The sequence below is a fragment of the Esox lucius genome, chromosome 19 (assembly GCF_011004845.1).
Source record: "Esox lucius isolate fEsoLuc1 chromosome 19, fEsoLuc1.pri, whole genome shotgun sequence".
Lineage (NCBI taxonomy): Eukaryota > Metazoa > Chordata > Actinopteri > Esociformes > Esocidae > Esox > Esox lucius.
The window spans coordinates 17308619-17328140 of record NC_047587.1 but is presented as its reverse complement, the minus strand read 5'-3'; the positions used below and the strand labels follow the sequence as shown (position 1 = coordinate 17328140).

General features: G+C 42.5%; 2 protein-coding genes across 3 annotated transcripts in view; one reads left to right on the top strand and one right to left on the bottom strand.

Annotated features, from left to right (window-relative positions):
- Nucleotides 1–11296, bottom strand: part of furinb (furin (paired basic amino acid cleaving enzyme) b) — a 110256-nt gene extending 98960 nt beyond the window's left edge. Inside the window, exons 1-2 of the mRNA XM_010883755.3 lie at nucleotides 10473–11296; nucleotides 2871–3248 (exon numbers count right to left, since the gene is read on the bottom strand). Coding sequence (XP_010882057.2) covers nucleotides 2871–3059 — 189 coding nt within the window. The 5' untranslated portion in view covers nucleotides 3060–3248; nucleotides 10473–11296. The remainder of the gene's footprint in view (nucleotides 1–2870; nucleotides 3249–10472) is intronic.
- Nucleotides 11297–12473: 1177 nt separating this feature from the next.
- accs (1-aminocyclopropane-1-carboxylate synthase homolog (Arabidopsis)(non-functional)) lies at nucleotides 12474–19495 on the top strand. Of its 2 annotated transcripts, XM_034288386.1 has the most exons (16): nucleotides 12474–12779; nucleotides 13012–13713; nucleotides 14031–14710; nucleotides 14849–14908; nucleotides 15126–15196; nucleotides 15445–15514; nucleotides 15836–15902; nucleotides 16093–16190; nucleotides 16336–16413; nucleotides 16510–16610; nucleotides 16951–17040; nucleotides 17133–17178; nucleotides 17303–17444; nucleotides 17531–17673; nucleotides 17817–17970; nucleotides 18121–19495. In XM_034288386.1, exons 2-16 carry the CDS (start codon nucleotides 13038–13040, stop codon nucleotides 18510–18512), a joined length of 2868 nt encoding a protein of 955 aa, XP_034144277.1. In that variant the 5' UTR covers nucleotides 12474–12779; nucleotides 13012–13037; the 3' UTR covers nucleotides 18513–19495. The 2 variants fall into 2 exon arrangements, with proteins under 2 accessions (XP_034144277.1, XP_034144275.1); XM_034288384.1 differs by having other exon boundaries at nucleotides 12474–13713.
- Nucleotides 19496–19522: the final 27 nt, after the last annotated feature.

The following is a 19522-nucleotide window of genomic DNA, read 5'->3' as shown; positions in this document are numbered from 1 at the left end:
CATAGGTGTCTGAGGAATACATACCCAAAAGAATGTACCAGCAGAATGTACTAGAAACCCCTAATAAGTCTCAGGAACAGAATGTCAAGGACCGGGTTCATGGCCCAATGTACAGTATACCTCCTCATCTGTGAAACATGGCTTGAGTATCTAGGCTACAATAAGATTAGATTATGGATTTTGAAGTGTACAGAAACATCTTGTCTGCTCAGCTCAAACACATTTTTCAAAAAACATTGGGTGGCACTTAACTTGAAACACACTGCCATGGCTACCAAAGGGGTTTTTTGAAGGCCAGAACGTGAAATGTTCTTGGCGTGCCAAATCAATAACCAGATCTGAATCCAAATGAGCATGAATTTCACAGGATGAAGACAAGACCGAAGGCAAGAGGACTACAAAACAAGCAGGAAGTTAAGATGGCTCCAGTACAGACCTGGCAGAGCATAACCAGGAAGACACTCAGGGTCTGTTGATGTCAATGGGTCAAAGAGTTCAGGCAATAACAGCATACAAAGAAATTAGTATTCAAAAATACTATTTTATTGTACAGAATGTTAACATTTCAAAATACTTTTAGTACCCTTAAATGGGGGACTATCCACAAAATGTTTTAAAATTTCAAAAATGATTTATCCAACATTACTGAAAAGACATTCAGCATTTAAAAGGATAGTTCCGCCCAGATTCATATTTGGGTAAATATCCACTCACCCTGAGTTGTTCCTGAAGGCACATATTCATTTTTCAAAACAATCAATTTGGAAATGGTGCGTCCTGCTTTACAAAAGTTGCACTGCAAGTGGAAACTAATATTTTAGGGTGGAGTAAAAGTTTTAATAGTAGTCTAAATGAATACTGACTTTCTAAAAACCTACAATCTTGAGCAGAATGAAGTATTCCTTGGAGTAAAATGACAGACCAAATGTAGAGGAGAAATCTGATATTCTTGAAAGAATGCAATTAGCTGCTCAGGGACCATGCTGTTTAGCTAAATGTTCAAGCTGACAGTATTTTCATTTCAACCACAGAACATATGTATCTTATCAAACACATGATATTGTTTTACAGATTTTAATTTCCTTAAAACCAGTGAAGCTCAATGAGATTTGGACATTCTGAAAAGGTAAATCTCCATGTCCAGAAACAGAAAAAATCTTACAGATGTCAACTAGATCATTAACAAAGCATTGATCGTTAAATTTTCTAAAAAATTAAAGTCACGTTGAACAAGGCTTTATTTATTCTTAAGTAGCCTAGTGACAGAAGAGAAGATGCATGTATCAGGCTAATAGACTAAACTATGCCAGAAAAAATAAGCAAATGATTATCTTAATAAGGCTTGTTTCTGTTGTTCCTGAATAATATGCGCAGGTAGCCTCCTTAATTTGAAAAAATTTTTGACCGTCAGATGAATTGTTTATGCCACATTAAAGTAAAATTAAACATTTTTACTATTAGGTCCACAGAATACCTACTTAATTGTGGAGGTCCCTGTACTGGATGGATATTGACTTTCACCTCTGGTTAGACAAATAGATGACAGTTGTCCCCACCTGAGCTTATTAGATATCTGGTGCATATCTTATAAACACACAGAAATGTTGTAACTAAAGAAAAACCACACATTGTTAAAAGCAGTTAAAACAAGGTAAAGTGTTTATTTTGCCTCTGGGAAATGATTTTGATGTGATATGAAAGTAAAGACATTCATGTTATTTATAAATTTTTTCAAGCAAGACTTAACTAATGTTTCTAACTCAGTGTTTCCCCTACTTATTCCCAACAGTGTGGGGTCGCGTGCCGACATGCCGGCATTGATGTGTCAAATGCTAAAACGTCCCCACTGTACACCAGTCTCTCTTGCTTATCAACTTTATTCTTAACAATATTTGACAATGTAGTCTTAAAATTGTTCCCTAATAGTAACCTAACTACTCACTCTCAATTAACCATTCTGTAAAACCGTTAATGAATCCAAGAATGCTTATAAAAGCCACTAGCTACTAACTAACAAGGCAATATGAATTCCATGTACAGTATAGTGCGTTACATTGGGGGTTAAAGAGGAGGCAGAAAATATAGTTCTGCTGGATGCAGCACAGTGCCTCATGATTTCACATTATATTTGCAACTTTACAAACTCTCCTGAGTATTTTGTAGAATACACTGCGGCATTGAAATGTTTCCCTTGTACATTACAGTAGGGGGATGAAAAATATAGTGTGATTGGAATTATAACACAATCCCTCTCCAAAGCTAATGGGCAAAAGTTAAAACAATAATTAAATCAAATTAGGATTGTTTTATATAAGATGTGTTCTCTAAATAACTTTAATCATGTCTCTAATCATTTCTCAGTGTGCTCCACCTTATAATATTCATCAAATTAAGTACTATTTAAATAGTAATTTTGTTTTGTTTATATAGTCCCACAGTCTTTCCATTTGAAAATGTCCACAATACCCACTATAGACACTGCAGGCTTTTATTTTGAAGGAAAAATACGAAAATCTGAGATCTTATTGTTGCTGTCAAATCTCTAAAGTTTCCAGCATGACACTAATCTATTGTAGCCGATTGTAGCTATCGAGTTGAGACAGTTAGTTAGCTAGCTTGCTTCTCACCTTTGATTGTCGCTCAGACGATTGGCTACCTACTTATATCAATGTCACAGCCACTTTCTTATAGTTCAACAAAAAGGGGCACATACACAGCCAGTTACATTTCTCTGACCTCAATCGATGGCTTGATACTCTGAACGTTGTTGCTCTGATGCTAGATAGTAAGCTGCGTTAAGTTTGGGGAATCCCTGCTTGGCATAGAGAGTTCATAGAGGTTTCACAAAGTCCAACTGCTGTGCTACTCACATTGCCGTGGTTGATAAAGCCGTGTTTCCTGGCGACGCGGTCGGCCTCTTGAGGTCCGCCCTCAATGTGGACCGCCCAGGTGTTAGTGAAGACCTCACCTCCAGTGGTAAGCCCAGAAGACGATTTCAGGGCTGTGGACAGGTGGACAACAAGAGTCCCAAGCTGCACCAGGACCAGCCTGACATCCATGAAAAGGAAAGGAGGTGCCCTGGGCAGTGGCACTCTATCCGTCTGTCTTTCTGGGGTGGACAAGTCTCACTTCTCACCAGTCCCACATTGGCTGTCCATGTGTCAGTATTTCTGGTGTGAACAAGTCTCACTGTTCATTACTCAGCAATGAAAGCACTCCCCTCTTTGACAGCAGCCAAGAAGAGTCACCTGGAGAAAGAGGACAGTGTTATAAAACCACACATTAACTAGTAAAGGCAGTACTTTTTATTTTCATACACCCACACATGCCAAACCAGAGTAAAAATAGGAGATTTTTGCTATGTGCTAGAGACCACAGCATGCTTTGTACCGCCAGAAAGTTTCTACTCAGAGATGGAGACAGACCTCTCTTGCTGAAAGAGGCTAGTACTAGAGTCTTCTTCAAAGTGTTTGTGTCTCATGCTTTGAGGTGATCACACAGAAATAGCATACATCTGTATTGGAATAGTAATTGAAAAAGTTTGACGAGTTGAAGCAAATTCTACATGATGGTTTCCTTGTGAGCAATGTCCTACTGTGCTGAGAACGCCAACGTTGTTATGGGTTTCTTGACAGTCTGAGTTCATTCTTAGTTGTGATCTGTCATATGGGAGAGTTAGATACTGTGCCAAGGCTGCAGTTTCTAAAAAAAACAAGGGGGGGCTAAAGTTCTCTCTCCCCTGAGCTTCTTCAGTCTGTCCAGGTGCCATAGATGGGCTTTTAAGATACACACCGACAGCACAGTGAGACTCTGGAAGCCCCACAAAGCATAACTTAAAGAGATGATGCAGTACTAACTGTCAACATGTCTGCTCTGCACTGCCTGGACCACACATTTCTCAAAAAGATGAAGGCAATTTATTTATCATGATCAGCCTTTAGGAGGAAAAACAACTATTGATTTCCCACAGAGCTAAGGTGATCATTAAAATCTAAATCTGTCAAAAACAATGTTCCCCTAAACATCAAGGGTACAGCATTGCAAGATTTTAATTGGGAGGATCTCTTTTTTTAACGCTATAACACAGAGGCTGAGCAGGAGAGGTTCCCCAAACAACTTGATGAGCGAGTGTGCGAGCTGAGGATAGGGAGGGTGTGATTTCCAGAGCAGCGGGGCAAAGGGAGACTAGGAGGAAAGAGACGTGGCTGTCATCCTGTGTAGCTGGGGTGGTCCTGAGCTCATTAAAAACAGAGTTTGAGTTAGTGAACTCAGGAGTGGGGGGGGGGGGGGGGGGGGTCTAACTGCCAGTAACAGAGAGGAGAAAGGGGAGGTCACTTCACCACAGGCAGGCAGGCATGCACGCAGAACACACACACACTTTATTTGAAACCACAAGTAATTCCACCAGGTCGCCCATGACCACTGACACAGAGCAAAACATACACTGAGCATGGCCAAGACGCAGAAATAGCAGAATTACAAGACTGGACTGATACCCAAGGCTGTTCAGGCATGATACAATGGGTTGTTGTTTTAGGACCTTTCCAGCAAATGGGCAGCCCACTTCCAAGATAAGCACCTTCCCCTGGACTCCCACCACAAAAACGTCTGGTGTATTTGGAACACGGCAGAACACCATAATCAGTCAACACAAGCTCCTCTGACAGGAGAATGTGTAGAAAGGTTTGCTGTTGGTGAAATCCCCTTTCTCACCTCAGTAGCTACCAGATCGACAAGGCAAAAATCACATTTATCATTATAAACAAAAATTAAGACTAAAACTACATTCTTGTAACAAAATAAGATACTACATACAATACAGTGAAAATGTAGACGCCATATTTGATATTTTGTATAACGGTCATACCGTTTTGTGGGTTGTAGCAATAGTGGAATAGTCTTAGAGAACAAATGACAGCAAAGTTGCTTGTTTAATTTGATGTGAAATTAAACATGGTATCTTCATGGCAGAGTTGTAAGACAAAATGCACTGCTCACTGAAAACCTCTTTCTGAACAATTTTCTATGGACAGGAGAGTCTAAAGAGAACACTGCTCCAAAAATTTAAGGGAACACTGAAATCACACATCGGGTCTCAAACAAAATACATTAAAGATCAAATTATTTACAGTACATTGTGTAATTAGTGGAAAACAAAATTATGTAACAACAGTCAATGGAAACCAAAATCACCAACCGATTGAGGGTTGTATTCAAACTCAAATGAAAATCAAAGTAAATGACTGAAATCACAGTTTGTTCCAACTTTTCAACACGGTAACTCATAATGTGACTCAGTAGTGTGCATGGCCCCCACGTGCCTGTATGCCCTCCTGACAATGTCTGGGCATGCTCCTGATGAGACGGCAGATGGTGTCGTGGGGGATCTCCTCCCAGACCTGGATCAGGGAATCAGTGAGCTCCTGGACAGTCTGTGGTACTACTTGGCAGCGTTGGATGTATCAATACATAACATCTCAGAGGTTCTCAATTGGATTCAGGTCCGGGGAACCTGAGGGCCAGTCAGTGGCATGAATTACTTCATCATCCAGGAACTGCCTACCCACACTGGCCACATGAGGCCGGGAATTGTCCTACACCAGGAGGAACCCAGGGCCCACTGCACCAGCATAAGGTCTGATGATGGGTCTGAGGACTTTATCCCGGTACCTCACAGCATTCAGGGTACCGTTGGCTAAGACTTGGAGAACTGTGCAACCCTACATGGATATGCCTCCCCAGACCATCACTGACCTACCGCCAAAATGGTCATGCTGGATGATGTTGCAGGCAGCATAACGTTCACCACGACATCTCCAGACTCTTTCACCTCTGTCATATGCTCTGTGTGAACCCGATTCAATCTCTAAAAAGAACGGGGCACCAATGGCAGACCTACCAATTCTGGTGTTCTCTGGCGAATGCCAATCATGCATGGTGCTGGGCTGTGAACACAGGTCCCACTAGAGGACATCGGGCCCTCATGCCACCCTCATGGAGTCTGTTTTGGACAGTTTGGTAAGAAACATGAATGCCAGTAGCCCGCTGGAGGTCATTTTGTAGGGCTCTGGCAGTGCTCCTCCTGTCCCTCCTCTCACAAAAGAGCAGATCCTGGTCCTGCTGTTGGGTTGATGTCCTTCTACGGCCCTGACCAGCTCTCCTTGTGTAATGGCCTGTCTCCTGGCATCTCCTCCATGCTCTTGAGACTGTACTGGGAAACACAGCAAACCTTCTTGCGATGGCACTTATGGATGTGAACTGTGAACTGCCTGTGCAACCTGAATGGGCTCCATGTATCGCCTCATGCTACCAGTAGTGACAAGGACACTAGGAAAATGCTAAACTAGAGAAGAATCAGTCAGGAAGGATAAGGAGAGAGCAACGGTCTGTGGCCACCACCTGTAAAACAATTCCCTTTTTGGGGGTTGTTTTGCTGTTGCCTCTCCAGTGCACCTGTTGTCACTTTTATTTGCACCAATACAGGTGACAGTGATTCACAATCACTTGTGCTCCCTAACTGGACAGATTGATTTCCCTGAAGATTAATTGACCTGATGTTATACTGTGATGATTACATGTTCCCTACATTTTTTGAGAAGTGTATTTAGGCACCATTAGGTCTGGTGAAAACCAAACACTGCATTCCACTTTAAGAACTTAATACCAACGGTCAAGGATGGCGGCGGCATTGTCATGGTTTGGCATGCTTTGCTTCATCAAGACCTGGACTTGCCATCATTGGTCTGCTGTGTCAGAGATGTGTCAATGATTCAAAACACACAAACAAGTTGACATCAGAATGAACAAGACATTTCAAGTTTTACAATGGTGTAGTCCAAGTCTAGACCTAAACCCCATTGAGATGTTGTTGGTAGGACATAAACCGAGCAATCATGCTAAAAAACCCCACAAATGTAACAGCGTAAAATACGTTCTGAATAGAGGAGTGGGCCAAAATTCCACCAAAGCATCATGGGAGACTGATCAATAACTACAGGAAGCGTTTGGTGGCAGTCATGGCTGCTTAAGGCTGCATTACCAGTTTTAAATCACAAGAGGCACTTTTCCATATGGGGGACAAGGTGTTGCTGAACCTTAAATGGTGAACAAGTATCAACATTTTGTGTTGTTCATTCACTCAGTCTTCCTAATGTTAGGTTTTGGTTGAAAATCTGATAACAATCAGTGTCAAAAGTAACTGGGAGGATAGTGTGATAAAGTAGTCCTCCGGACTGGTATTGTTTGGGGAACTGGAAGTTCATTGCAGGACAGGTTTTTGTAGAACAGTATCACATTAGACACGGAACGGAACTTGGCAAACAAGCAAACATGAAGTCCCTATATTCTGGACTTATCATAAGGTTATACATTTCCATAAGGTTATAAATTGCCAACAATACATTAACATCATTTTTTAAATCAAGAACACAGACATGCTGTTGGCTTCCCAAAGAAGTTATTTATTAAGGTGCAGTTTTTAACCAAATTAATAAACTTCCACTACATGAAAAAGCAATGAGTAGTTGTGATTGAGGCATTACGCATTAAACTGTATACAAAAAAAAAATAACACAGCTTGGCAGAAATCATAGAGGTGAATGGTATTGGCTACAGTTTGTAAACAGCTGATATGCAAATGCAGCAGTACATTATTTGCCTAAGTAGCAGCATAGAAATCTGCCATCACAAACTGCAACTGGAATTACGTATGGAATTGGATGATGTTATTAGACTTAAAGACTCAATGAAGCAAATAGATCCTCCTTTAACTCACTCTTACATTTACATTTTAGTCATTTATCACTCTAATCCAGAGCAACTTACAGTAAGTGCATACATTTTAAAAGCACTAGGTGAAATAAGTGCATTTTAAACAATTAATTAGTTATTGGCAAAGATCAGTGCTGAAAAGAAGGCCATACAAATAATTAACAAAAATAGATTGACAAAAGATAACAGAGAGTAGTTTGGTGAGTTAAGTTATTTTTTGAAGATAGGTAGACTCTGCTATCTTAGCCTCCAAGAGGCTATATATACAGAGTATATACTGTACATAGATATATACAGACTTCACATATATATATACAGAGAAGAGGAAGGCCAAGAATCAAGCCTTGGGGAACACCAGTAGTAAGAGGATGCTCAACAGACACTGATTCTCTCCACCTGGTAGGAGCGGCCTGTCAGGCAGGAAGCAATGCAAGACTGAGCAAAGCCTGAGGTGTCCAAATCAGAGTGGAAGAAAAGTAGGAAGCTATAGTTCAGTGTCTGCTGATAAATCAATAAGGATGAAAACAGAGGTTTGGGGCAAGAGGATTGTTCTGAGAGAGGTAGGAAGACGGTTGGGTGGAGACAGCCTGCTCAAGTGTCTTGGACAAAAAAGATAAGAGGGATACAGGCCTGTAGTTATTGAATTTAAGTTTCTTTCAATTCCGTACATGTGACCTTATTGCTGTCTTTCCCAAATTGGCTTGAGTTACAGTAAATCTATAACTGTAAGTTTGTCTGACAGATGTTTGTTATCTGAAACAGGTGAAGAGGTGTATGCAGGAACATGGGAAATGCCAGTTCAAATACAGTGATTACATTGCTTCAAACCTATCCATTTATTTGAGACTTACAGGAGGAGACTGTAGGATGGAGGGCCCGTGGGTTGATATGGGAATCAGCTGCACTAAACTCCTGGGACGTGAAGGAACTTGGCACAGCGATGAGCAGTACCTCACTTAATGTGTGTATTCATTATTGTTTTAATGTGATCATAAAGAAGTTGGGCAGCAGCCATCTCACTGGCGGTAATTCTGCATATCAGCAGCTGTAAATGACACCAACCTCACTCTCTCCCTCTGCATCATCAGGCTGGACAGCCAAGCAGTTCACGATGCAGATAGATGGATATTATTAAACAATAAATGAGAGAACAATATAAAGCAAGATATTATATTTGCCAGTCTTTTGACCAATCAGATCAGCTACAAAATGTATCTGTAGTGAAAGGCTGTGACAGTCAAAAGACCAATTTGCGGAAAAAGTGTCAGAATTGTTTTGTCTGTGTAGATGCAGTCTAGGTTGTTTGAAATGGTTTCTCCTGATAAAGATAAGGACAGGCATTGATAAAGGACACTTGCTAACACCTGTATAGTCACAACATGGTCTGTGTTAGCTCTGGTCAACTTTCTCTTTCTATATATAAAAAGCATATATTCTAGGAGTTTCTACTGAACTGCAGAGGAGTTTATTCAGTACCACATCTCTCTAGAGACACCAAGTAAGACAGACAGACAAACACATGTGTGCACATACATAAACACACACCAACACACAGGCTGGAGACATCAGCACAGCAGAAAGTGACCTTGGCTCTCATTAACAGCACCTGCTGTGTAAAGGTGAATGAATGAGGCTGCTTTGACCAGGTACCACTGCCTACTTTCTCCAAACTCAGCTCACATTGTACAGAGGAGCAAACCGAACGGGAAGAAGGAATGCATCAACTCTTGCAAGACAATGGGAATTCAACTAAAATGAAAGATGCAAAGCCTTTTTGTTTGATGAACATTCTTCTTCTTAGACGAGCGGCAGAAATGTGCCCCTCGTTTTAAGCCTCACACTGTAATAACTGGCTCTGGTAGGGAACACACAGAGAGAATGAATGCTGCCAGCCACTGCCAAGCAGAAGACCATAGTAACATATGGTGCATTCAACCACTGGTACAGCAATGCATTCCTCAGGGGGGTTGTGTGTCTGCCTTACTATTACTGCCTTGACTGTTAATCCATAGTTCCTTAGTACTGATTAACAAAACATCTAGGCCCTTCCTTGAGATGTCATCTAAACAAATGAAAAGTGAATGCACTTTCAATCTAGATATCTGATAGATGTGTTCAACAGTTACATCCAGAGTTAAGCCTGACTGAAAAGAAGTTCACTTGTAAACCAAACAACAGCTTCTGAATGTAGGTCTAAAAGGCTCAGAAACTGTAGCTGATGAATAACAAAAACATCTTCCTTAAAACAAGGAGGTTAGTGGTAATGAGTATTTAGATATTGGTAAACCTCTGCATATGTACAACTCCTCCAAATTTTGCTCAGTTTTTCCATGCTAAAGCAGTGCACCTTTACCACCTCATCTTGGTTTTACAATGCAGAGATGCCTATGGCCATGATCATATATATACAGTTGGTGATTAGCTGGGTCACAGTAAGTTAAATGCTAGAACAAAAACTGACTCTTGAAATCCTAAGACTGCATTTGTTTCTTTGATACTAGTAATATACAGTAGGACTGTAGATTTATTCCAGTTGACTGTGTAACTCATTTCAATAGCCTAGGAGGCTACTCCGAATGCCTATAAAATAGTATGCAATTAAGCAAAGGAACCTATGTGCAAAACCGATACACAATTGATTTATGCATTTATACAAACATAAATTGTTAAATACACACAGTACACGTATGCCAAGATCTTACCACGAGCTAGATGTGTCTTTGACGTGGATAATGCACTTCAATCAGAATCGGTTGTTGGGCTGATTTTGTCAAATAAAATATATACGCATCAGAAAGCTGGTCCTGAGTACCACAAATCTTCAACGAACTCCCGAGTACGGGCTCCAAATAGGGAAGTGAAGTAGGTCGACCGTCCTGTCAGACACTGGCAGAGAACGCGTTCTTGCTTTGTAGCGCGTTACCTACTTAATTCGTTCCCTCCCATCCGCCAATTAACTACCCACCTCGGGAACCTCCAGCCTCTTTATTCAAAACGCCAAACAATACTCGTTGGTTATGATATTCACAACAGTCTGTCTGATGAACAGCCCCAGTCATATCTCAGTTGCCCTGTTGACAGCTCTCTCCTCCCGCTGCGTGGCTCCAGAGTTAAGCATGTGACATTGATCACACAACATTCCTCAAGGTTCCCCTGTGAAAAATACTGAAATACTGTCACACCTGTCACTCTGCTCCCCTTGGTTCAGAGTAAACTTTCCACGTTTTATCCTTATCTCTCGAAATGTCTGTATAAGAGCAATGAAGGTCTCTAGCTAGGATGGTAGCCTAGTAGGTCGTTTCAGCCAAAGCAGGACTTCAAAACAGTTTTTTCTATGTAGCGCGTTCAATACAATACCGTGACATTAATTTTCGATTCTGCTCATAATTATTACTATATTTAAAGAACGTTGTAAAATTATAAAAGTGATATAAATTCTTTTATACAAGAAATTGACATCTTCGTCCAACTGGCAAGCGATAAAAAAAAACAGACAAATCCCAGGAAATACATCCACACGCCAAAGGCTCAGTGCTATCCGGGATCCTTGGGGCGTCACCATGTTGCGCATGCGTTGAATACCGCCCAATCATATTTCAGAACCCGTCTCGAGCGCCAATTAGCACTGTTTTGATCATGTTACGCAAGCCTGCTAAAACAAATCCTGAGAGTCAAATGTTATGAGACTCATTTGATGAAACGCGTATTTCAATTCCACGTAATGTAGACATGTAGCAGACTGTATTATGAGCACATTTGATTAAGCATTTATTTCAATGCAAAGTAATGAATTAACTTTGACCATTAAAAAATAATTTTGCATTTGTCAATCAACTGTTCAATTATATCGTTTTTTTGCCATTTAAGCAGTTAATCATATAACAATTTGACTTTGTATTAAATGTACTAAAAAGTTGTGGATATTTATAGTTTTTGATTGACAAACAACATTCCTTTGTCCAAGCAGTGTATATTCCTATCTTGAATTGAATAGGATTTACTATGAATTTGGACTTCACTTGAGTAAATGTGACTGTGAATGTGAGTAAAATGTGCCCGTTTTTACCCATTCACATAATACCGCACGCTGATGGTTTACAGGGTTTGTTAAGAGACGGGGTGCGGAAGAAAACCAGTTATAAACCTCAGTGCAACGACTGTGACAAACTTTAAGCTCTTGCTAATAAACTGTAATACCTTTTCATCAGGCTTAGCTCTTATGCCATTGTCGTCTACAAACATAAAGGTAAAGATTCGACATTAATTGCTCTATTACTTTCGACATCAAACTGATAACAAATAACTATCACTTAACACATCAAACTTAATGTAATCAAAGCTAACTACACGCGGGAAGGGCAGAATAAACATTCGAATTAGCTTTCAAACTGCAAAAACCAAAAACCACCTGCCCAATTCTTATTGGGCAACATCAACGCATGCGTGACATGGGGATACGTCCCAAGGATCCCGGATAGCACCTACCCACGCCAAAGTCCTACGTCACCGTTAGCTAAAATCGTTGGTGGAACGCCACCACCTCACGCCATCACATTTACAAACTGTTGTCTACGAGCTCCATCTATTGGACGTATGACGAACATGCATGAACAATTGTTTCATTTTTTTGTACGGAAGGGGGGGCAAAAGAGCTATACGTTTTGTCCTGGCTTGTGTGTATGCACATGACAAGCTGCATGGTTCAGTATTACTCAGCCAGCCCGCTTCCAGCCTAGTGGCACCGCTGTTAACACGGGCCAAAGTTATCCCGGAATAAGGACAGCACGCATGTGCCGTCAACCCGGATGTAGAATTTGCAGGATTCTTCAGGATTCTCTTCTCCCATTTTATTATTTTATTTGACAAACTATTAGTAATTGTGTCAAAGATAGAACACGCTAATCGTATGGCGCTTGAACCGGTCTAGACCGGGCAATACATATCAGTCGTAAATTCACAACAGCAACAGTGGAAGCCTAGCCAACTCATCAGAAGCTTGGGATCATACTGTAAGCACAAAAAAACCTTTGTTTTGGATCTGTTGCCTCCCATTTTAGTGTTTGGTTTTTCATACTATGACTTCAACTATTTTGGGAAAACTACATTTTTGGTGTGGCAATTTCCGGTTATGCCGAAATACAGAATACATATGATATAACTGGCTAAATGCCTAATCTATATTGACCAATGTTTTCTTATTACTAATTTCATTTGAAAGAGAGGGTTTATTTCATTTAATAGATCAGACGACCTGCCATTGCAGTGGAATGGACTTCCGCGGTAGAAAGTATGAACGGGGCAGCAACTGGTCCGACCCAGAGGTTGCCGAACTCTTGCAGCTGTGGTCGGATGAGTCGGTCCAACTTGAGCTGGAAAGTTGCCTCCGAAATCAACATGTGTTCAATCGAATAGCGGACGTCCTGCGGGAGAAAGGCATTTATCGCACCGGTGATCAGTGCAGAGAGAAAATAAAAAAGATGAAACTGGAGTACCGACGTATCAAGGACAACCACAGAATGGTGAGGGGCGGGAGGTCGTGGAAGTTTTATGACGTGATGGACCGAGTATTGACGAATAGACCGGCCATAGCCTACTCCTCTTTGGGCGGTGCTGTTATAGCCCATCAGGTTCTGCAGAGCCCCCCTAGTGGGGCAGACACATACCTCCATGGTCTGCCAGGTGGTGCTTTTGGTTCTGCTGCTTCAGGTGGGTTTTTATTTGGTCATCCGCCCAGGCCGAGGGAGCTACTGGAAATAAAATGTGAGGATGGAGAGTCTGATAACGGGCTTCTGAACTCCGATGCTGCGCCTCCAGAGCTGTTGTACAGTATCGGGTCTGGGGAAGAACCTGACAGCAATGGGAAATCACCGGGGCTGGACCACGAAGACCCGGCGGAGATGGTGCGAGGAGAGCGGAAAGCTAGCGAGCAATTTTCTCCTTCAGGTTGATATTGGTTTATTTTCCTGTATATGTTGCATATGTATTTAATCAGAACTGTTATCAAAGTTAGGGTATTAGCTGCAAGTCCAATTGTATGATTTCAATGGTTCGGTTTCCCGTATGTGTACTCCATGAACTGAGCTTTGCCCTTGCATAAACACACTGCATGATCAGTCTTGTGTCTGTCCATTAGTGGATATGAGAAGGATTTCACAGGCAAGAGGCAAGTCAGATATATCTAAAAGTTGGACCAGTATGTATGAATTCAGTAAGCAAAGTGTTTGTTATTGCGCCTTCCGTTGCTCTCTCTCATCCCCCAGGTTTCAGTGATCAGAATCAGGCTGAGTCCTCAGGCACAGGGGCCTCCATGGCTGGTCCTGGTGGTGGGGACACGGGGAACCAGCTTGACCCGGATGGCTCCAGACCTGCAGTCCCTGTCAGACTGAGGAAGCGTCGGCGTGCGGGGAGAGGGGCCGCTGGAGGCAGAGGTGGGCGCCAGGGTCCCCTTGACGAGGCCTTGGTCAGCTTCCTAAGCTGGCAGCGGTGTGCTGAGGAGCGACTCCTCTCCTTGGAGGAGGCGCGGCTAGAAAGGGAGGCGCAGGCAGAGGAGCGACGAGAGCAGCAGGAAGAGAGGAGGGCAGAGCAGGAGAGACAGCACGAGCTCCGTCTGTTCAGCATGTTCACCGGGGCACTGACTGCTGTCAGGCAGACGTCCCCTTCAGTCCCGCTGTTTGCCCCCACGGTCTCTACCGTACCCCCTGACCCTTCCAGTCACACCGCTCTACCGAACACTGCCTCAGGCCCTTCCAACCCAGCGTCTGCACCATCCACCCCAGTCTGCCGCCCTAATAAACCTGAGAGCCTGCCAGCCGGATCAGTTGCTGGTGAAAGTGTGTACCTGTCTCGCCGTGGAAACTCCATCAGAAAGCAGTTGGGCATCCTACAGGACGGCTTTAGCCGATACAGCGCTGACAAATACCACCTCACTGAAAACCCCTACGTGAGTCTCCAACGCTGCTGTTAAGGGCCGTTCCCCGCCCCGAAAGTGTTTGGTGTCAGAGCGCTTCTCACATCTGTTAAAAGGGCTAAGCAAATAACATTTGTTAGATCGATACCGTGTTGTGTCTCTTGTCTCCAGGGCATCATCAACATGGGCACCAGTGAGAACAAGCTGTGCTATGATCTGCTTCAGAAACGGGTGAGAGATGGGGGAGATGAAAGAGATAGGGTTGTTAATGGAGTTTCTCCACATTTCTTATCACTGACTGTCAGTCAGGAAGATAAACCAGTGATGTGGGTGTTGGAGATGTGCACGCTGTAGTTATTTTTCATCTGTGGCCTGACATTCCTGTTGAATGGAACCATTCTCTGTCCGAACATGAATATAAACCCTTTTGTGTTCCTTCCTGCTACAGTTGACCCAGCCTGACATGCTCCATATTGATCCAGCCTTGCTGCAGTATCCTGACTTGAAAGGCCACCGCTTGTGAGGAATGAAATTGTGACAGGGTTTTCATGTCATGGGTTTAAATGGAATGGATCGTTCTGGTAAATGTATTTGTTCTAATGAATGTCATCAGATACATTGAAACTACAATTCAGAACGTGTCTATTAGATACAAGAAAGGTATTGATTAGAGCAAGGTTAAGGAGGACGGTGACCTGTTCAGGGGTTTATGAGATTGACTATATTGATGATGATGATGATGATGATGATGATGATCTCTTTTGTAGTTTGAGAGAAGAGGTGGCCAGGTTCCTGTCATACTACTGTGGTTCCCCCAGCCCGTTAAGAGCAGACAATGTGAGTGAACTGAGCTTGCTCCAGTCATTATAGTACTACTGTAGAATGGCTCTAGTCTAGAGTATAATCCCATCCTATGTGGAGTGCTGGGACTACTTCATTATATTTGTACAGTATTAGAAATATAGTTAGACCAGTGGCTCAACTCATTGTTAGCTTTCATTAACATAATTAATGGACATAAAAGTGCTTTGGCTCACTGAAAACCACCAGAGATTGCGTTTGTTAAGGTCTGTAGCCAAATTAATCTATGGGTATGAATTGTTAAATGATGAAGAGTGTTTTACTCATAAAGCTTATGTCTTTCCTGCCTGTCTCCAGGTTGTTGTGATGAATGGCTGTGGCTCTTTTTTCTCATCACTAGCTGCAGTGCTTTGTGACCCGGGAGGTTAGTTCACCTTACTTCCTTACAGGAGTACATCCGGTTGTTACATTGGTCGTGTGTTGTATTTTTAAATGTTAACGCCCCATCACACATTGTATGATATGCTATTTTGTTTGTGGATTTCTGTGGTTGAGTTGGGTTTGAGGGTGAAAGAGGTTTTCTATGACACTTTGTGTGTGTGTGTGTGTCTTAGAGGCAATCCTCATTCCAACTCCATTCTATGGCTCGATCTCTGAGGATATACATCTGTACAGTGCTGTTCGGCTCTACCATGTTCACCTTGATTGTGAGGTAGGGCTCCACTTTAAAATAATAACTAAGTTATATTATATATATATATATATATATATGTCTGTGTGTGTGTGTGTGTGTGTGTGTGTGTGAGCGGGAGCGAGAGAAAAGTCATTGATTCTGTCTGTTTTATTTGTTTTTTTAGGCTAGTGTCAGTGATTGTCGACCGTTCCAACTCACTGTGGGCAAACTGGAGGAAGCTATGAGAAAGGCGACTAGCGAGGTAGCCCCCTAACAGATTAGTTATCCATTCATGAATGAATATATAAGCATTCAAACAGATAACCAGTGTAACTGTTCCTGGTTGCGTATCTGCCAGGGGGTGAACATCCGAGCTCTGTTGCTGATTAACCCCCATAACCCCCTGGCTGAGGTCTACACACCTGAAGAACTTACTGCCTTCCTGGAGTTTGCCAAGAGGTTCGTTTTTTTTTTTTTTTATGCACCGTAATGGGCTGATCTTTCCCAGAGCCTACAGTTGTAGAAGGCTAGGGCTGGGGAGGTTGTAGTCCAAGGGATGCGCTTGGTATTACAACCCTATCCAAAGCTCCCCATGCAGTGTGCTCCACCAAGCTGTAGTTGCCATAAACCAGCCCTGTTCTCTTCTACATTGCTCCCTGCGGCTGTCTACTGGAAAAGGGCTTTCACGGCCCCGCTTGCGTTGTCTTTGTAATAAAGAACAGTAAACATCATAAAACAACACAATGTGAATACATAATAAACACCTACCTGTTCTCACCATTTCTTTTCTCTGCCTCAGGCATAAGTTGCACACCATTGTAGATGAGGTATACATGCTGACTGTATTTGATGAGGCAGTCACTTTCCACAGTGTCCTCAGCATGGACAGGTATGGCGTGCACGCACCCCCCCACACCCACACACACCCACACACACACAATCTCTGCCTAATAAATGTCATTAATAACGATGTGCTTCCAGCCTCCCGGACCCACAGAGAACACACGTGCTATGGGGGATGAGCAAGGTCAGAGTTTAGAATGTGTGTGCGTGTGTCTTCATTGTACTTTATGCACATTGAGTTTTGGGGCTTTCTGCGGGTTATCTGTACCTCACGTTCCCCCGTGTCCTGTGTTTTGGTTCCGGTGCAGGACTTTGCGATGGCGGGGATACGTTTTGGAACCGTGTACTCTGACAACAGTGACATCGTTGAAGCCCTGGGTAAGCTGGCAGTGTTCCACGGCGTTCCTGGTCCTGTACAGCATCAAATGGCTAAGCTGCTCCAGGACAGAGGTGAGAACACGCCTCACACCAGATGAGAGGACACGCGGTGTCCCCTGTTGGTCGGGAGTTGAATCGACCTGTCTTCCGTGCCTTAGATTGGATCGATGGGACGTTTCTTCCAGAGAACAGGCGGAAAATGCATGCAGCTCACGGGTACATGGCTGGGGAGCTACAGAGTCTGGGAGTCCCCTTCCTCCACCGCCACGCTTGCTTCTACATCTGGGCCGACTTCAGAAAGGTTAGGACACTGACGCAACGAGCCGCTAAGAAGCCTGGATGCTGTTCTTGGTTCCTTCTGAGCAGCACAACTCGATTGCCTAGGCAACGTTGTCTTTAATACATCTTCCTCATTCTTTCTTTTTGTCCCTTTCTCATCGTTAGTACCTGCGTAGGTCATCGTTTGAGGAAGAGCTGGCTTTGTGGAGGTGTTTCCTCCAACACAAGGTGTTGTTGAGCTGTGGCCAAGCCTTCCATTGCTCGACTCCTGGCTGGTTCCGCATTGTTTTCACTGACCAACAGCAACACCTCACTCTTGGTACGTTCAGAAGCTGCTCGGCTGCTTGTCTCCTCGTAAGGCAGGAGAAAAAAATACTTTCTTTTTTTCTGCCTTCTCCTCTGTCCTGTTTTCTTCTTCCCCAATGTCGTCATCTCACTCTAAGTCAAATATGTTTTTTTGTGGTTGTAGGCATGCAGAGAATCAGAAAGGCCTTGGAGGGGATAAATGGGGCCATATCAACCCCCGACACGGGCACGAATGACGAGACGACCAAGGTGAAAGCAGGGACACAGCTGGAGGACACAACAGACTCACACAAATCTGTGGTGGTCAAGTCATCTGTCTTGTCCAAAAACACGTCTGATCCCCATGATGCCGTCCCACTGACCAGTGAGGACTTAGTCCTGCTGGAATGCCAAAAGTCCCAGCCCACAGAGAGTCTGAACTCCCTGATTGGTGCCCTGAGACAACAGATCAGCTCCTCTGATTGGCTGGAGAAGAACACTCCGGAACTGTCTGCGGGGGAGGACCCAGAGCTACTTCATGTATTCAAAAACCTGCTGGACAGGGCTAGGAAGTAGAATGGAGGAGGGGAGGGGAGGGCAGAAGGAAGAAGGAACAGGAAGCAAACAAGATCAGTCAGGATACGTGCCATGAAAGGAGTCCAAAGGTTGTAGGTTTATCAGTATGTCCATATCAGTATGTCTGGTGCTACTTTAGCATATCTTGTCATCGCAGGCCAAAGATGACTCAAATGAATATGTTGAGCCTGAGTCATTTTTGAATTGTGTTGGTGTTGACGGGTGTCACTTGCCTTTTGTATCATGGTAAACACTTCTTAAAGCTACGAAAACATACATTACAAATAATACATTCTCCATTTCTTGTTATGTACATATTTTAAACAGCTGGTATGTGCAGAGGTGTAGTGAAGTTTTTTTTAAAGGATGTAGACCTATCTGTCCTTTAAATGTTCAACATTAAACTAAAGAATTTAATATATTGTATAGTTCAATAAAAAGGCTCTTAAAATGCCTTTTTTCTTCTAACTAGTATGTATCTCCCGCTTATGTCATTAGAGTTACCTGCTTGAAGGTCACTGATACAAAGATATACAAAAGGACATGCATCCTTCTCTCCAGTGGTTAACATGTCTATATTATTATTTATGTCATCAGTTTGAGGATTTATTTTTTGTCTACTAAAATGTTACTTGGTGTTGGTCAAATGAAATAGACAAGTTGAGAACAAAATCACTCTAGCAAATATTCTTTACCAAATATTATTCTGAAATCCATGTTCATCAGTAACAAGTATAGATAAATTAAGTTCATGTTTTGTAATATGCTGTGTCCAAATGCTACCATATTCAAGAAAAACACACTCTTTCTCTGTTATAAAAATAACATGTTTGGTTTTTTGTTCTTCAATGCACTTTATTGGTTGAACTATAAATCTAGAACTGTTTATGGCATGTTTATATTGTTATCTACAGTATGTTTCCAGAGATTTTGTACTGTATGGATTATTTTTCATAAAGTTGGTAAATGATTGGTAAAGTTAATGAATTCCTTATTTTTCCCACTTATGA